The sequence below is a fragment of the Camelina sativa genome, chromosome 16 (assembly GCF_000633955.1).
Source record: "Camelina sativa cultivar DH55 chromosome 16, Cs, whole genome shotgun sequence".
Lineage (NCBI taxonomy): Eukaryota > Viridiplantae > Streptophyta > Magnoliopsida > Brassicales > Brassicaceae > Camelina > Camelina sativa.
In genome coordinates this window covers 5,441,147-5,459,574 of record NC_025700.1, presented here as the reverse complement: position 1 = coordinate 5,459,574, position 18,428 = coordinate 5,441,147, and the positions used below count along the sequence as shown (strand labels likewise).

At 31.9% G+C, this 18,428-nt stretch overlaps 2 protein-coding genes and 1 pseudogene across 2 annotated transcripts; 1 reads left to right on the top strand and 2 right to left on the bottom strand.

The window, feature by feature from the left end:
- On the top strand, nt 6,417–7,583 carry LOC104749880 (protein LIGHT-DEPENDENT SHORT HYPOCOTYLS 6-like). Its single transcript, XM_010471590.1, has one exon. It carries the CDS (start codon nt 6,804–6,806, stop codon nt 7,392–7,394), a length of 591 nt encoding a protein of 196 aa, XP_010469892.1. The 5' UTR covers nt 6,417–6,803; the 3' UTR covers nt 7,395–7,583.
- Nucleotides 11,989–13,879, bottom strand: LOC104749878 (annotated as a pseudogene).
- On the bottom strand, nt 13,908–15,644 carry LOC104749879 (protein FLC EXPRESSOR). Its single transcript, XM_010471589.2, has 4 exons — nt 15,036–15,644; nt 14,772–14,938; nt 14,583–14,671; nt 13,908–14,214 (listed from the first exon to the last, which is right to left on the bottom strand). The coding sequence occupies exons 1-4, from the start codon at nt 15,560–15,562 to the stop codon at nt 14,134–14,136; spliced, it is 864 nt and encodes a 287-aa protein (XP_010469891.1). The 5' UTR covers nt 15,563–15,644; the 3' UTR covers nt 13,908–14,133.

Here is an 18,428-nt window from a genome sequence, read left to right as displayed (position 1 = left end):
TAAAAAGAAAGAAATGGGACGCAAACAATACAACACACACAAAGGTAACTGCAACACACGTACAACCTATAAATAATAGTAAGAAAAAGTCTGAACATAAAAATCACACACAACTTGCAAAAAATATTGTGAAACACACCCTAATCCCTTGAAAAACTACCAAACGATGTTCTTGGAGATATAATCTCTCGAGTTGTTCGGCTTTCACTCACAACCGTGAGACATGTTATGCAAGCATCACCACATCTAGCCAAGGCAGCCAAGATCAGCGAGTTTACAAGAATATCAACCTAAGGTCTCTAGCTATGAATCTACTAGCAGCACTAACGAAATACCAAGACCTCATGGAAAAATGCATTGCAAGTGGAAATGTCCACGCCTAATCAAAGGGATCCAGGAATATTTTCAAAAGAGCAACACAGAGACAGGGTTGGAACACTTGAAAAAGGCAGCAGAAGGTAGTTACAACAACGTTATTTACCTTCACAGAATTGTGAAGTTGTGCAGGGGTGACGCAGCGGAAGGAAAATTTTGGCTCGAAAAGCTAAGCTGAAAACAAAACAAAGCAAAGGGTGATCAATGCTGGAAAGAGATTCAGATATACGAGTGCCACAATTAGATAACCGTAGCACTAAATTTTATGAAAATGAAAACTGAGCCAAAAAAAAAAACAACCCGGACTGTATAAAATAACAGCAACATAAACACGAAAATTAATTTTCCCAAAACACAACTCACATCAAATCCACACACTAAGGGGAAAAACGGAAAAAAACATTACAACTACGAACACAGAAACAACTCACAACTTAATTAGGAAATCAAAGGAAGACAACACATTTTCAGATAAACAAATTTGCACACCAATTAATACTTACTTTTAACAAAATCAACAAGGGGGTAACCAAATATCCCCTACAGATGCGAAGCGAGCAGGAAATCACCCAAATTCGCAAACAAAATAAAAAAAATTATGGATGAAAGAAATGACTGAAAGAAGGATTACGAGCATCAAAGTGATAGGTTCAATACTCATATTGTNTAAAAAACCACGAAAAATTAGACTCCAAACACATAAACTAACGGGATGAATAAGAGGGGAAAGAGTTGAAAAATAATAAATTTCAAAAAAATAGAGAGGACAGACTTCCAAAGAAAAACGGATAATAAACGGACAACAAACAGACACAAAAGCTAGAGTAATANCCCAATAGACCAACACATTTTAAGCCGTACAGAGAAATTGAGCCCAACGGCTCAAACACAAAATAATAGGAAAAAAAACAGAAATGTAAGTTATTGAATTTATTTACTTTTCTTAATAAAATCCACAACCTTTTTCACTCCAAACACTAAAACATTGACAAAAAAAATACTTCCACAGTTCACTAAATACATATGAAAATAATTGAAACTCTAACGCACAGCCACATATAAAAAACCAAATAACAATCCAACCACAAAATTTCAAATAATCAGAATTTAAGGACAACTAACAACTACAACCAAACAAAAACTTTTACTACACAATGTTAACATCTCATTATGAACTTTTCAAAGAAACATTAAAAAACACACATGATGATTCTAATTTTTGAAAAATAAACAGCGCACTAAATTATACTTACCGCAAAACCTATTTAAAAAAAAGAAATATCCAACAAAACAACATAAGCAAACAAATGAACTACAAAAACAGACGCAAAGATTAATTTACATAATCAAAAAATAATATACACAAAAAACCCTAAATACACCTTAATCTAACTCTCGCGCGTAGCGCGGGCCAAATGCTAGTATTATATAAAGTTTGGTTCTTAAAGTTAGTAACTCACCAGATCGTGAAATGTGTTAGTTTTAACGATCAGAAATCAAAGTTAAAGACTCACGAGATCGTGACACATGTCATTTTTAACGATTGAATATCCAAGTTAGTAACTCATGAGATCGTGACATATGTCAATTTTAACGATCAAAAATCACAGTTTTTAAGCTTGGTAAAACGATGCCTATGATATTTGTGATCTTATTATATTAAAAAAAAAAATTTGTTAATCCTAAAAGGAAAATGATTGTAAATACACCCCTCTATATAAGCAAATAGATGATGATATATTTTTCACCAAACAAAATAATTTGGACTAGCTTTGTTTTTCTTGGTAAAATTTTCTTCTTTGTCTTTTATTAACCTTTAGTTTGACACATCATCGTTCTTGAACAAGTCTCGAAGGCAATTTGTTTGTTGTCTAATCGAAGCAACTATATAAAAAGATTCCTAGATATTACCACGTGTTTTTGTCGTCATTTCTTTGAATTTTGTTTCATTTCTCAATTTCATAATGCATACTACGCAATCTTTGACTTTGAAGTGTTAACAAAGTTTCTTATGCATAATAACTAAGGTTTTAGGATTAACAAATTTCTCACACTGTTATTATTATTTCTATTAATTTGCAGGACATGTAGCATAAAAAAAAGATAAATACACAAATGCAAGATAATAACAGAGATTATATAACACTAAATCAACTAAACAACAAGCGTTCTTATCATCAAACGGTAGTACGTCTTACAAGAAACTGAGAAGACAGATTTTTTTTTAAAAAAAAAACAATGAGCTCATTGGAATAAATAGAAAAGGGATTAAGGAAAATATACAGAAAATTATTAATTCTAAAAAATGTAAATTTTCACTTCTATATAAACATAGATCGTCTCATATTATTCATCTAAGAAAATAATTTATTCAAAAATATTGCTTTCAACTTTGTTCTATTGGTCAAACTTTTTTAATGGGAAGACAAATTTTCCTTATTTTTAAAAACCAAAATATACTCATACTTTCTACTTTTTCAGTTTGAAATAGGTAAGATTAATATGTTGGCCCAAAAAAAATTGAAGATTAATATATGCATCTTTTTCTAATACTATATTTTAAAATTTATTGTAGTAGTTTTAGATTGTTTTATTTAATTTATATTTTCATCTTTGAATTATTTGAGATTCATATATTACCGTGCTTATAATTTTCTATTATTTTATTAATTATGTCAAATTAATTTTCTTCTAAATTTCAACCTTGATTGGTTGGTTATAGACCTTTTTGTGTAAACATAATTGTTACCATTCGTTCAATCTCAAAAGGTGATACAGAGGAGAAGATCATCAACTTAATGATTGGATAAAATAGGCTAATCAAACACAAGCCTACAACAAACATAGATATATTGGAAAAACATAAATCATTGTTGATAGATCAATAGGAGCTTGGAGACATATGCTACATTATGGTGTGTCAAAGAAACTTTCATGAAATACATTGGAAAATTTAACATTAATTACTATCAAAAGATTTTGTGGCTTTGGAAAAAGGTCTTTAGTTTCATTGGTTGTTGGAGTAAGCCACTTTGAGATAGCTAAAAGACGTGCACATGTTCTCTCCACACAGGAGTAGGGCAGAGCCGAGGTTCTCTCTACGGTGGAGGAGGTTGGACGCAAGGTTATCTCCCCAAGGGAGGAAGGCAGAGCGAAGGTTGTTTCAATGGTAGAGGAGGTTTGACGCAGGGTTCTTTCCATAAGGGAGGTGTGATGTAATTTATTTTTTATTCAAAATTTTTTTTAGCCAATAATTTTATTGATTAAATAAACTATGAAAAAATGAAAGTAAAGAGACATATAATAGTTGGCTTAATTTGTTCATATAGATATTTTCTAGGTAGTGTTAAATAATATATTTGTAACATATAGTATACCTAGGTGTAAAAAATACAATTTTAATGGTAACATACATAAAAGATTTGTATATGGATATAAATCAGTGTATTATAGAAAAAAAATTATAAATAATATACAACAAATTTTAATATATTTTTTATGAAATTTAAATTTATTTACAAAACTTTAATCCCGCACATCGGGCGGGTTCTTATCTAGTATATATATATATAGATCTTGAAAATATTTATAAAAGATTTGTATTTAATCATTAATTTAGTTTTAAAAATAAAAACTAACTAATTATAAGAATGAATACATTAAAGATATATAAAAATATTTAGATATTGAATTGAATATGTTTTTTAATCATAAAAAACCAAAAATGTTTATATATAATATTTATTATTTTTGATTTTTAATAGAAAAAAAAATTGATATATTTTTTTTGGTCAACGCCGGAGTCAACGTCGATCTTCACTGGAATCAATGTTGGTCTACGCCGGATTCAGTCGACCGGTGTACCGGATTGTATGTTTATGGTGTTGACCATATAACATCATATAGTTCATGCATGTGGTCATGTAATACATATACTTCGTGTAGTTAAAGATACAATAGTATACTTGATATGTGTGACCGTGTTTTCTGTATAAGTAGCTAGCCATCTCTTTGCACGAGCTTGTGGCACACATACATACTCGCCCAACGATCAATATCAAAGTTGAAAGTCTGATATATAGACGTTGACTAACATTGCATACCATAAACATTATTTTCCGATAGATCATTCATTTAGGAACACTTATGAATTTAACGTGTTTTCTGTGGATAACAAAGACGAAAAACAAACAAATTACATTGTTTTATGAAATATACGTTCTGATCATATTGCTGCTTAAGCTAATGGTAATATATAAAGAAATATCTGAATAATACTATACCGTCTACATTTCGTTAAAAGCTCATAAAAAGTTTGAACAACAAATTTGGCCAAGATTATGCAAACGCAAAACTAGTCAATGTTTTCAAACGCATCAACACCAATCTATAAATGTTTAAATAAGGCATCTATTTTGTTAGTCTATAGATATATCTTTTATTAGTAAAAAATTTGGATTTGTGCGGGGTGGGTCATACTCATTACTCATTAGCACCTATCAAAGGAATAACAAAGAAACACCAACCAATAATTTTGGTTTTGAGGTAAAGGATTTCCAAACCAATAATTCAAATTAATTAGTCATCTTTTATATATTTTTGGTAACATTGTTGGTACTACGATATTGACTTATCTTTGCGTCTTAATTATGATAGTTAGACAGTACCATATAACATTGTGATGGGTATCTTTTTCATCAAATCCACCATTCTATATAGATTACTAATCAATGGTGTGAATACTATGGCGGTGCTACTATATCATATGGCATGCGTGTGTGGGAAAATAAAGGTTTTATGATAATATGGTAGAAAAAAATATATATCTCGGAAGTATACAATAAATTTTATAAATAGTTGGTTTGAAAATGTTTAAGCTACTAGGATTTAACTCGCAGTCCACCGCCGGACAATATTTTTAATTTTAAAATTTTAAAATTTATATTGTACTTATTTGTTATTTTATTATTGTTTTATTAATTTTAAAAATATAAAATTTTACACGTATTTGATAGAAGTATTCAAAGTCTAGAAATTTTGTAGTGTTTTCAAGATTTTAACCCGTGTAGTATATTTATAGTCTAGTAATATATTTCTCTCATAGTACACATCTAAAAGTGTTTTAAAAAAAAACAATTCCACTTAACTCCCTATATGAGATTGATGTCAACCCGTCTCACCAAAATCAAAATAAGTTTTTGCGTAAAAAAAAATCAAAATAAATTTTTTTCATCAAGTTTAATTATGTTAATTGTTTTACCATATTAGCATATTTTTATAGTTTATAATTTTTCCATGTCAATATATATAGTTTATGATAATTAATAGAATTTTAATTTTTTGGTAATTCCTCAAAAAATAAAAAATAAATCAAATTATATGGGGGTTTTCAACAAATTTAATGTGACATTTTATAATTGGATTTTCAGTTTAGGAAATTTATGAATATTAATATAATTATGGATATTGTAAACTTTTGTTATGGAAAATCTGTTTTATATCATTTAAATTTGAGAGATTTTATCATCCATAAAAATAGTTTTGGAGATTTAATGTGTTAAAACTTTAATAGGTAGAGTTGTTTTTGGAAAAATCGGAATGTATAAATGTTGTTAAGATTTTATGGCAATAAATGTAACAAATGTTGGTCAATTTAAGAAAGTTTAGTATTTAAATTTCTCTGCAATATTATTTATGGAATTGTTTTAGGAGTTAATGTTTAAAAAAAAATAAGTAAAATTTAAAGAACATAAACCAAAATCTACTTCAAAAATGTTAATATAGATTACATCCTAATTATTTGTATTGGTGTCATCATCACATATTCAAATATGATATTATGCGTGTGCTTAATGTATATACAGGGGGATTTAATTTAGAAGTCTAGTAGCTTCTTTCATTTTCCATATAAAGGTGGTGGAGTCTTATCAATTCTTAATTGTCAACTTTAGGTGAGATTCCAATAACCGGGTCATTCTATATCGTATATATATGCCGTCGTTCATTACGAGCTGCGTTATGAACCGAACAAACCACAAAAAACACATAACACAACAATTATCAGATATAATTTTTAAAAAAATGAAATGATGATGAGTCGTCATTATTAAATGGAATCTACTACATAGATGGCCTGTCTGGTTTGTCTCTCTAGCTTTTTAGTTCAGAGGTGCGTTACTAATGTAAACCGCACTTAACCAGTCGAGACCAATTTATAAATCTACCATTCAGCAAAACTTGTCAGGTGGACTTTTGGTAGGGACCTTGGCCACGTGATTTCTACATTTTCTAAATTTCCACTCTTTTGTTCTCTTCTCTTTCACACACCATCCAAAATTTTCCAAACTCAAACATATTCTTTCTCTTTCTCTTCAAAAGCTCTTACAAACACTCACAAAATCCCTCCACTCAAAGAGACTCACTCCATCATGGAACCAGCCGTTCCCGGGTCACCACAACCTGACCCATCTCCCTCATCCCCATCCACGTCAGCAGCACCACCGCAACCAAGCCGTTACGAGTCACAAAAACGCCGGGACTGGAACACGTTTCTACAGTACCTAAGAAACCACAAACCACCCTTGACGCTAGCTCGTTGCAGCGGCGCACACGTGCTCGAGTTCCTCAAGTACCTAGACCAGTTCGGGAAAACCAAAGTCCACGTGTCTACATGTCCTTTCTTCGGACACCCGGATCCACCGTCTTCTTGCCCTTGTCCGCACAAACAAGCTTGGGGGTCACTCGACGCTTTGATCGGACGGCTTAGAGCTGCCTACGAGGAAAACGGCGGACGGCCAGATTCGAACCCGTTTGCTGCACGCGCCGTTAGGATCTACTTGAGGGAAGTCAAAGATAGTCAAGCTAAGGCTCGTGGGATCCCTTACGAGAAAAAGAAACGGAAACGTAAACCTACCGTTACCTCCGTTAGATTGGATGTTGATTTAACGAGTAATATCACCGGTGACGGAATTAACCGTGATTCTTCGGCCACCTCCGGAGCCGTACTTCCCCTAGGTTAATTATTATGATTAATTATACCTAAATTGCTTATATCTCAATATATGATTATAAATTTCTTTTTTTAGTGTAGGAGCTATATATATAGCTCGGTTATATATATTTTAATTGATAGTAAAATGACTTTTGTTCTTGAGAATTCTATTTAGTCCAGTAAATGGACTCATTCTAGTGATTTCTTTTAAAGCTAATGGTTCATAATCATAGTATACTATATACTACTTTTTGTCTAAAGAAAAAAAAAACTCAATTTCTAATATGAGGATGATATAATTCAGAATTAATGAAGATTGTTTTAGATTCAAAATTTTGTAAAAGTGGTGAGAGATAAGCGACGATGACTGACGAAGGCGAGACGTTTTTGTCTAGCGTGTATGAAGTTTTTGTGTGTATTTAAATCCATATACGTTGATGTCTATTTTGTATCCATTTGATAATTGTATTTGGTTAAAGAGCAGCTTTCATTCTTCGCATAAAGTTTTCAATTCTCGTCATTTTGTCTCTATTGGATATGTCCTATTATATATTCTTAAAATTGATTTCGTGACAAATCATCCAATTATTTCAAAGCAAAAAATTGTGACGTGAGAGATGTCATTTTTACATTCCCGTTTACTTCTTTTTTTTTTTTTTACTTTTTTCTTAAACTTCATAATTACATTTCTAAGGAACTGGTAAAAGTTATCTTAAAGTGTTTTTAAAGTTGATATTCCAATTTATTTGATATGTTCGAGTAAAATTTATTGAACATCTTTCTATTTGGTTTCTTTCATAGTGAATGGTAAATTGTTTGAATTTTTTGCATGTTCGTGTAGCATTTGACAAAGATGTCTTTTGTTATATATTGTGATGAATGTTCACTAAAACTTGTGAATTTCGTGTTTTAGGATACCTTCCATGTTTGTCTAGAAAAACACTAGCGCTAATAGATGGGGTTGTTATGTGAGGGTCATGGGTTTAAGTCTTAATCCGGCTAAAACGTATGCTTTTACAATGATGTGTATATTTTTTTTTTAAGTTTGGTTTTTTATTACTCAATACATTTCAACATTTTGTTTCTATATTATCATAATTAAATCTGAATGTGTCATAGTTTCTGTTTAACCTTTTTAGATCATGCCAAGTCTACTAACTACTAACTTTCAAACGTAGTGGTGTTACGATATGAAACAATATTTTTGTTTGTTTGACCGGTTCAACATAGTTTCTGCATTTTGAATAGAAACTAAATGAACTAGAATTAGAGGCATAAGCTACAGTTTTTGAAGGAACGAACATAAAAGATTCTCAAAACGTTTCTTTAACTCTGACAATTTCTTTTTCAACATTTTAAAAGAATTGAATATAATTTTTGTGGGACTAAAAATACCAATTTTTCTAATTTAATAGACACATTTTGTTATTTTTTCTTTGCTTTCGTTCATTAAATTCAAAAATTAAGATCAAATAAAATTATTGAGGATTGTTGATTTGAGTGTCCTCTTTTAATTATGATTAAACAAGTTTAGTGGGGATTTTTAATTTGAAGTGCACAAATTAGATAGTTATTTGTGTGATTAGTCACATGAAAAATATTTAATGATATTAATTTAATAAAATGACAAATGTAAGCAGTTTAATGCTATTAATTCAAACCAAAACAATAAACAATAAATAAATACTAGAATGTAATTTTGTAACATTTTCTACAAAATAATAAATTATAAATGAAAAAACAATCAATGCTATTAAGTTTTTTTTAAAAAATTAAGCAAAATCACTTTCTATATATATATATATATATATTTTGGACAAACCAGTTCCTATATAAGATTTAGTTTCCTCATTTGATATTGTTGATATCTAAATAGAAGTTATATTTCTTTAACTAGAAAAACTTACTGCTGTATATAATTGTGTACTACTTCATAAATTCTTGACACCAATTTATGCAATCTATATGAAAATATTAAGGTACCAACTACATGGTGAATTGTGGATTCTTGACACCAAGTTATGAGTCATTTTCTCATGTGTGCGGGAGCTGTACATCATCTCTGGTTCAACCACAAAATCTAAATTCATCGCCACTACATCGTCATCTATTACATCGTCATCGCAATCCCATGGTTGACTTTCTTTAGCAGAGCGATCACAGTACGTAGATCTTTCTCCCGGTTCTTTTTCATAGTTGATGCCAAAATACCCATCCACTATTATATATGCCATGTGTTTGCGTTTCATGAGCCAGTTGTTCATGATGCAAGCAACAGTACCAATCTCCCCTGATACAAAATTGTTGCAGGAATACAGTGAACAAGATTCGTCAATCCTCGACGCGTATTGAGCAGCGTGATGTGCGGGACGATGAACGTTTTTCGCCGGATCTTCAAGAGGATCTTCAGACGGAGTGGTCTTCAACGGCGACGGAGGAGTTTTTCTCGTCAAAGTTCGCAAACCAAGAAAAATCGAATCTTGATTTCGATTTGGAGTTTTTCACAAATTAGGTTTAGATTATTATATATATATATATATTTATACTAATTATATATTACCATTGCATTACCAAAAAAAAAAATTACTGAAATCTTCGATTAAATTCTATGTTTTTTTCACAAATTTCTTTCGTTACATGAATAATAAAAAAAAAAAACAAAAAAAAAATCAATTCATTATAATATAATGGGATAAACTATATTTTTCAATACACTATCTGGACTATATGGGGTAAATATAGTGGGGTAAATAATTTTCAATTATGGACTATAATTTTCAATTTGCAATACACTATCTGAACTATAATTTCCAATTCATTATAATGGGGTAAACTATGTTTTTCTACACTATCTGTACTTTTTTGAATTAATACAAATTATTTTCTTTTTTTGAGAAAGTATTAATACGATATTGAAGTCTACACTTTTCGTTAAAAGAAAATTATAGCATCCATTTTGATAGATTTATTTTTCCTTCCCCTTCCGTTTGAATTCAATGATGATGCATCCAACATACAATACAATTTGTCCAGATTGGGTTAAAAAAAACATAGCCAAAACATAAGTGCATATATATTGATAACGTAAAGATTGTCATTAATTCGAATTCGAACAAACATTGCCTAAAAAAAAAAGATTTGCTAAGTGAAAATAACTCTATTTTTCAATACATCACACATGTTTAGTACACACTACTCAGTGGATATTATAACAAACACATTATCTTGCTTAATCAAATATGATCTGATTGGTGCTTACTTAATTACTATGCAAAAAAAAAAAGGTCTTTGTGATATTCTCAACTATATGCATGTTCCAAACACTAAAATATATATTATTTTTTTCACTAAAATATTTTAACTAAGCTTTTCAAAGAAAAAAGCGTTTAACACCAAATCTCTTTGACAAGATTATACATAATAACCCAACTTGTCATGATTTCGAACGCTTAAAATTTCTATAGATGTTAATTAAGGCATCTTTTGCATTATTTATGCAAGTTATATATTAGTTCATCACTGTATGATCGATTTATTAATTTACATGCATGATTTCATGAACATGTGTGGTGAAGTCAACTGTAGGTCTCTTTATCAAAGGAAATGTCAACATTTTTTTTTTGGTCAACAATGAAATGTCAACTTTAGCTGAGATTCCAACAACCAGGGTCACTCACTCCAATTGTATTATATGACGTCGTTTCACTACGAGCTGCGTTTTGAACCTAACAAACAAACCAAGCAAAACATAACACAATTAATTATTTTCATATCCTCCTAGCTATCTTATAGAGCACAAGTAACTTGGTCAATCGTAACATATGGCAAGTTTTTTTTTCCAAAATATGAATCACGAAAAACTGCAAATCTAATGGTAAAGGGTACAAGATTTTTATTTCCGTTTAGGTATTTTAATTTCTAAACTTCAGAAATAAATTGTAAAGTAAGAAAAAAACCTGGTTTAAATTAATTTAATTTAGGAGATTTTTTACTAACAAATCATAATAAATTTCTGAAATTCACCCAGAATAATCGAAAGTTCTAAAAACTTCAACAATCAACCTATGGAGATAACGTTTCCGTAAGAACTAGCTTGGTGGATGAGAGAGCTGACATATCTCTGAGACATCGATCAGTGTAGTATGTAAGACAATCATTACAAATACTTAGTCCAATCTCTTCTCTTTCTCCGTAATAATGGTAAAAGAACGAGAAATCTTAACAGATAGTATCGTAAAGCTACTATTTATCTCAAGGTGTTTCCACAACTTGCAGCCAATCCAGGGCTATAAGCTGGTTATGCAGGTAAAAACATATAAATCAAAAGCTTCAAAGTGGTTGTTTGATCAGCAGAAACTCCATGCTCTACTTTGAAGATGATAGAAGACAAAGAAAATTTACTTGGGTTTGGTCTCCTCGTAGAATCTCAATCTCGGGCTTAAACTCAACGGCTCGATCCGAATTCGGTTAACCTTAACCATCTCATTATCAAGCATAACAAGCTCAGTAGGTTTGTTCTTTCAGGCAGGTTTGATCCTTGCCCGAGAACAGTGACCATTAATTGCACATCACTGCAGAAACAACACATATATCAACCAAGATAAGACCTCATGCAATCAAAATCCGTTGAAGTTCTTGGTATTCCCTCCCTCGATACTATTAATTGTATATACATACTACTATAGCAGCTCAGTTGTAAACACCTTGAGAGGAATTAAAAATGGATAGAGCCATTGCAGAGGTAAAAGTAAATCTTCACTTAATGAACAATCATCGTTTTAGCAAGTCCAAATTTAAATAAAAGGAGGAAACGAGAAGGTCAGAAGAAATGGATGTGACAGTTTGATGAAACTCTGGGAAGCTTACTAAGAGCATCAGTGATCCTCAGGTACCTATTATCGACATCGTTGTCTTCTCGGCGACCCACCTTAACACCAACCTTGACAGTTTCAAGACATTTCAAATTTGCCAAGAAATGCCTCATCTGTTTCAACTCTCTGCAAGTACCCTGAAATATTTAGCACCTTCACTTGACATGTCGATAAACAGCAGCATACTCCCTCGTCCATCTTCATCTTTTTCTTCGTCCTCCTCCTAGGGATGCAAGCGCAAGCATCTCCGCACATATCTGTAACTTGGTGGACAAGACCCTGAAAGCAAAAAACGAATATTCATGTAGCATACAATACAATATGAAAAAGCAAGCACAAGCCAATTCATCATGTGCAGCAAAGAAACATAAATAATTTTGGTGTGTGAAGATGATTGATACCTTGATGACTAAAGTTTCAAGGTTTGGAGAGTGGTTGAGGAGGAGTGGCACCACTTGCCAGCCTATATCTTTGTCACTCTCAAAAGATAGAGTGAGGAGGTTGCGAAACACCAGCATTGTATCACAGCACAGGTGAAACACCTGGATTATAATGAGATATTGTGACAACCAAAACAAAACAAAACAAACAAACATAAATAGAAGCTAGGAAGAAAACAAACTGACCTCAAGAGTATCAGAAGATGGTTAACATCACCAAAAATATCCTCCTCTGTATCACCATCCTCATCACTGTCATCCACGTATGTAAGTTGCTCCCAGGATCGAAGATCGAGTCTAGCTTCTTCAAGGGAACGAATATCAGCCACAACATAACTTCCCGCGACATAACTCGAATAGTCAAGGTAGACAAGATTTGGTGTCTGAAACGAACAACCCTCGTAAGCATCCTCACGGTACAGACCATGTAAATGGTGATCGATGTTGAGTCGTTTTATGGAAGGACTCGAAACGAAAGCCTAGGATATTTTGGGGCTATCGTAATGCAGGAACAGTTCTTCAAGCAAAGGGCAGCCACAGATGAAATGCTGATACATGTCCTCATCTAAAAACTCGACGGAAACGAGGGAAAGTGATTTAAGCGCTGGGAAAAACACACCCCCTGGAGGAAGACGACCCCAAGGATTAAACCCACCGGATATAGTGAGCTTAACAAGTTGGTTGCTCGTGAAGAACTCAATGTCTATATAATGATTAGGTGAGGCCTCCAAGTGAAGTTCCAAAAAGCCGCGCTGCAGGACAGTGCGAATCCAAGTGTTTACCCGAGCATCTTCATACTTAAAGTGATAGTTGAGAGAGAATCTCTTGACGGTGGTGGAATTGCTTAAGAGTGCAAGTGCTCTGTCCACGAAATCGCAGAAGTATTGAATCTCACCACTTGCGTCTTTCAAATCGAGGTTGTCTACAAGTGCAAGCAGGTTCCTCCACCTTCTCGACAGAACCGATGTGCAAGCAGCACGATTTGTCCAAAGCAACGACAAGATTTTGCCAAGTACCTCGTCTAGCAGATTGCTGATTAAATCTCTTGAACCCATCTTAATCTCTAGAACTTCGAGAGAAGAATGGTCGAAGAAGAACGGAGAGAGCTTTTTGCTTTGGGAGAATTTGAGAGAACGCCACTTTTCTTTTTTTTTCTTTATAGACTTTTTAATTTTTCCTTTTTCTTTTGGTTTTGGGAAATTTTATTTTATTTTATTTTCGAAATTCTTGTTTTTTTTTTTTTTTTTTCATTATCTTCTTTAATATTTTTAGAAATTAATCTTCACATCTCAAGGGACATTCATTATAGTATTAAGTTTTTTACTTATTAGTGACTTATTTTTAATAATTTAGATAAAATCCCAGCGTTTAGAAAAAAAATACAGAAGATCTAAAAACTTATCTGAACTACTTCAATCATTCCCTATAAAGTATTTGGTTGAAAGCACCGGTACTATCACAGCACATTACTCGGACTCGGATGATGCTGCAATGGAGTCGGTGGGTGTTTAGGGAGACTGTCCAATGCTCCATATACCTGAATTTGTATATATTAGAAAATACCAGAACAGAAGAATGTTAAGATAAATTCAATTATAAATCATAATAAGCATTAATTTCAGTCTATTTTTTCAGTTTACAACAATCCTCACTAAACCAACAGATATAAACTTTTTCCCTATAATCTAACAACTAGTCATAGAACAAAGATGCCAAAATTGTGCTTCTCAATTCCCCACTCCATAATTTAGACACCAAGTTCCACACTTACTATGGGGCACATAACCTTCCCCTAACAACTATCTTGTGGGATTGAGAGAGCTAAATTATAATGCTAAGATAAGAGAAATCTTAACAGATGATCACATAAACATACTATATACATCTAGTAAGATCTCTGCGTACCTTGTGAGAACCGTTAGCTTCAGGATATTGCTGGCCTTGGCCTCCATAACTATCATCCGTGTTCCCATAACTTGCAGCCAATCCAGGACCTTCACATTTACAAATTCTCAAAGCTATAAGCTGGTTTTGCAAGTAAAACATGTAAAGCTAAAAGCTTCAACGTCATTAAATTGATCAGTAATTAATTACTTGGGTTTGGAGCTTCCTCAGCAGCTGCTCTAGCTTTAGTCTCCAAATCAACCAATTCTTCCTGAAGTTTCACAATCTCACGATTCAAGTGATCGATAGTCTTTTCCATCCCACGCTCATGGTGAAGGTTACTAGCTCGTGTCTTCTTCTCAAGCTCAAGAGCAGCCCTGTTTCCAAAAATCCCAAAAAACATTTCATCACTACTTCAAAACTCTCAAAACTATTCTTATAAACAAAAACAAGAATTCAAAAAAAATTTCACACCTTCCTTTACTAATCTCTCCTCGTAAAACCTCAATCTCAGCCTTAACCTCAACAGCTCGATCCGAATTCGGTTTAGCCTTAACCATCTCACCATCAAGCATAGCAAGCTCAGTAGCTAACTCCTGTCTATCAGTACCTAACCTCTGTACATCCGATCTAACCTGACTAAGCTCCGATCCAAGCCCATCGATCACACGAGTCTCCGCCTCCATCCTCAACGCGTTCTGGTAAACCTCACGCACCTTAGCTTCTCCTTCCGCTTTAACTTTAGCTGCGGTTTCGAGTAACCGTTCGAGCTCACGCTTGGCTAAATTGAGCTGGTCTTTGAGTCCCAGATGTGCTACGGCTAGCCGTTGGTTATCGTTGAGAAGAGTTTGGATTTCACGGTGTTGGATTGAGATTCGATCCTCGAGGATTACGGATCGAGCTCGGTTTCGATCGGATTCGATTAACTGAGATTCTATTAGTCTTGAAGACGATGATGTTGAAACCGCCGACGATGGAAGATAACGGTCTCGTCCGGCCATTGTTTCCGATCTCCGATGACCTTCCTCCGGTTTGTGTATCTTCTTCCCTAATTGAAATTATCGTTTCTTTCTTTTCTCGCAAAAACCTCTTTTTATTATTGTTATTATTATGAGTTCGTTATTATAAAATAAGGCTTGATTAAGCCCACTTGGCCCTTACTAAGCCCAAACAAGAAGCCGTTTTGGTTCTCACTATGTTTTTTGGTTCCTTTGATATGATCAAAGCTTATATAATGTAGTTATCTTGTTCACAAAAATAAAAATAAAATGTAATTATCTTTCAAGATGCAAATGAAATAGAAAGCTTGGAATAAACTAAATTGTTATGTGTATTAATACTATTGATTTTTTTTTGATTAAGGGGTGGTATTGGTTTGAGATTTATGAAATTTTTTGAAGAGTTCAACAAAATCATTAAAAGTGAATAAGTGAAAAATTGTTAAAGATTGCTAGAGAGTTTTGTTAATTAGTTTTCTAAAATCTTGTAAAGTTCTCCAAACAATCTCTGTATTTTTATGATACTTTCCATGATTTTATTTTGTAAAGAAAGTATCTAAAATCATGAACCAATAACATAATAATTGAACTCATTAACAATCCTAGAGTATTTTGTTTTAATTGAATAACACAAAACTTTTAATGACTTTATAAAAGTCTAAATCCAATAACCCAGATTTGTTAAGATTTTAAATGATTTTTTACAAATCACAATCTAATAACACTAAACTTTAACAGAGTTTAACAAAATCTTGATCTAATAACAACAGATTTTACATAACATTTAAAATCTTGAAAACTCTATTCAGATCTCAAACCAATTAACCCCCACTAACATCATAGTTATGTGATGTAGTATATTGGTAATAACTAATAAAAGAACCTTTTTTACATCTACATATCAACTATTCATAATTTCATATTTTCCCTAATTACCGATAATATCAACTAGGTAATTTCATATCAACTACATATATTCCCTACATGTATTCATAATTTCATATATTCCCTAATTACCTAGTTGATATGAAATATGAAATATGAAATTATGAAAAGGAAGAAACGTTAATTTCAATTAGGGAAGAAGATAACATATACAATACATGTTATTTACCTTAACTATCATTTTGTACAAAAAATTATTATGATAATCTTATTATAATAAATACGTTTTCCCCAATACAAAAAATTATGATGCTGAAAATATAAGAAATGACAATGGATGGTTCAGTTTGACCACTCTGAATCTGAGGTAAAATTTTAGGTATTTAAAAAAAAAAATTAATTTAAAAATCGAGAAAGTCTAAAAATTAGGTTTAGATTGGCAAAATTTTAAACTGTGAATACAGATTAAAAGAAGAACAATTGAATAATTTGACGAAGCTTTGTTATAGACTAATATACTAATTTGCATCTTCTCTTGTAAATACAAATTAAAAGAAGAACAATTGAATAATTTGACAAAGTTTGTTATATATACTATATACTAATTTTATAATTAATAAGTAACTCTTTCCATATCTTATGTATCCACCATTTATTTTATTTTTATTAAAGGGTTTTCTTACGTATCCACTAGGCCTGGACATAAAATCCAAATCCAAAAATCTGAACCGTATCCGAACCAAAAAATAAGGGGATTAAAACCGAACCGATAATAAAGAAATAACCGATCGATTCTTGGTTTTCATTATTTTGGATATTCCTTATTATCCGATCGGAACCAATATCTAATAGATATCCGAATATAACCGAACATATAAGAAATAGTTATATTCCGATAGATATGCCTTATATCTTTTATGTATTTGTCTGGTTCTATTTTTTTTTAATACTCCATTAGTATGGTTATTTGGGTACAATAAGATTAAAAAATATTCGAATAAAACATTGTCTAATAACTTTTAATTTAATTTTGTTTATCGACAATCATATCCAAAATCTGAATTATCTGAACTGAAACTGATCCAAATTTTATAAATACCTGAATGGATGTTAGAGTTAATATTCAAAAAATCTAAAATCCGAAAAATCCAAACTGAATCCGAAAAATCCAAACTGAATCTGATCTAATATCCGAACGTCCAGCCCTAATAACCACCATTTCTATGTGGATCTTTTAATTATATCCATTTTTGTATTGCCAATTATTACCTTTATTAGTTATTTTTGAAAAATATAACTTTTACTGACAGAAAGATAAAATTGAACTAATAGTTGGAAGATGAGTGAGGCGGCAGAGAGCTAGAGTCCAAGTCCACGGATTAGCACGAAACTCTCTGATGTAATTAAGATTGCTTCTTTTTGTTTCTTACAGAATCTTACAGTTACACAAACACAGACTTTTATTTATTTCCCGACAAAAACAGAAACTCATCTCTTTCACTCACTCAACTAAACTTTAAGCAAAAAAAAAACAAACCCTCAGGTACTTTTTATTTCCCACCTCTTCAACAATACATAAGAGACTTTAATAAAAATTTACTGAACTCAGTCAAACATTGCTTCTTGTCTCCCCCACCGTTTCCAAAGATTTTAATTTTTTCTTTTATAAGTAAGAAAATGCTGTAAAATAGAAACAAAAGAGCAAATACCGAGAACCGAATCTTCCATGTCATCTCAAAGGCATTTAATGATGTGCATCGAGTCTCACATGCTTATTTTTCTCCGAGGTGCTCAAAGATGTCTGTTCTCTTCTCTCTTCTTTCTTTTAGTTTGTTCTCATTTTCAATTTTAATTAATTAAAGTAATTTAGAGAATTATTTAGTTCTTCTTTCTTATGAATGAATCTATAATACGTTAGCAAGACGAACCACTTCCCAATGTGACAGTTCTAATTCTAAAATATATCTCTCCATTAGCACCCAGC

Bases quoted from the DNA above. Each gene is read 5' to 3' on its own strand.
- LOC104749880 (XM_010471590.1), top strand. From the start codon at position 6,804: ATGGAACCAGCCGTTCCCGGGTCACCACAACCTGACCCATCTCCCTCA.
- LOC104749879 (XM_010471589.2), bottom strand. From the start codon at position 15,562: ATGGCCGGACGAGACCGTTATCTTCCATCGTCGGCGGTTTCAACATCA. The intron at 14,939-15,035 runs GTGTGAAATTTT...TTTTGGAAACAG, and splicing joins GGAGAGATTAGTAAAGGAAG to GGCTGCTCTTGAGCTTGAGA. The intron at 14,672-14,771 runs GTAATTAATTAC...GTAAATGTGAAG, and splicing joins TGAGGAAGCTCCAAACCCAA to GTCCTGGATTGGCTGCAAGT.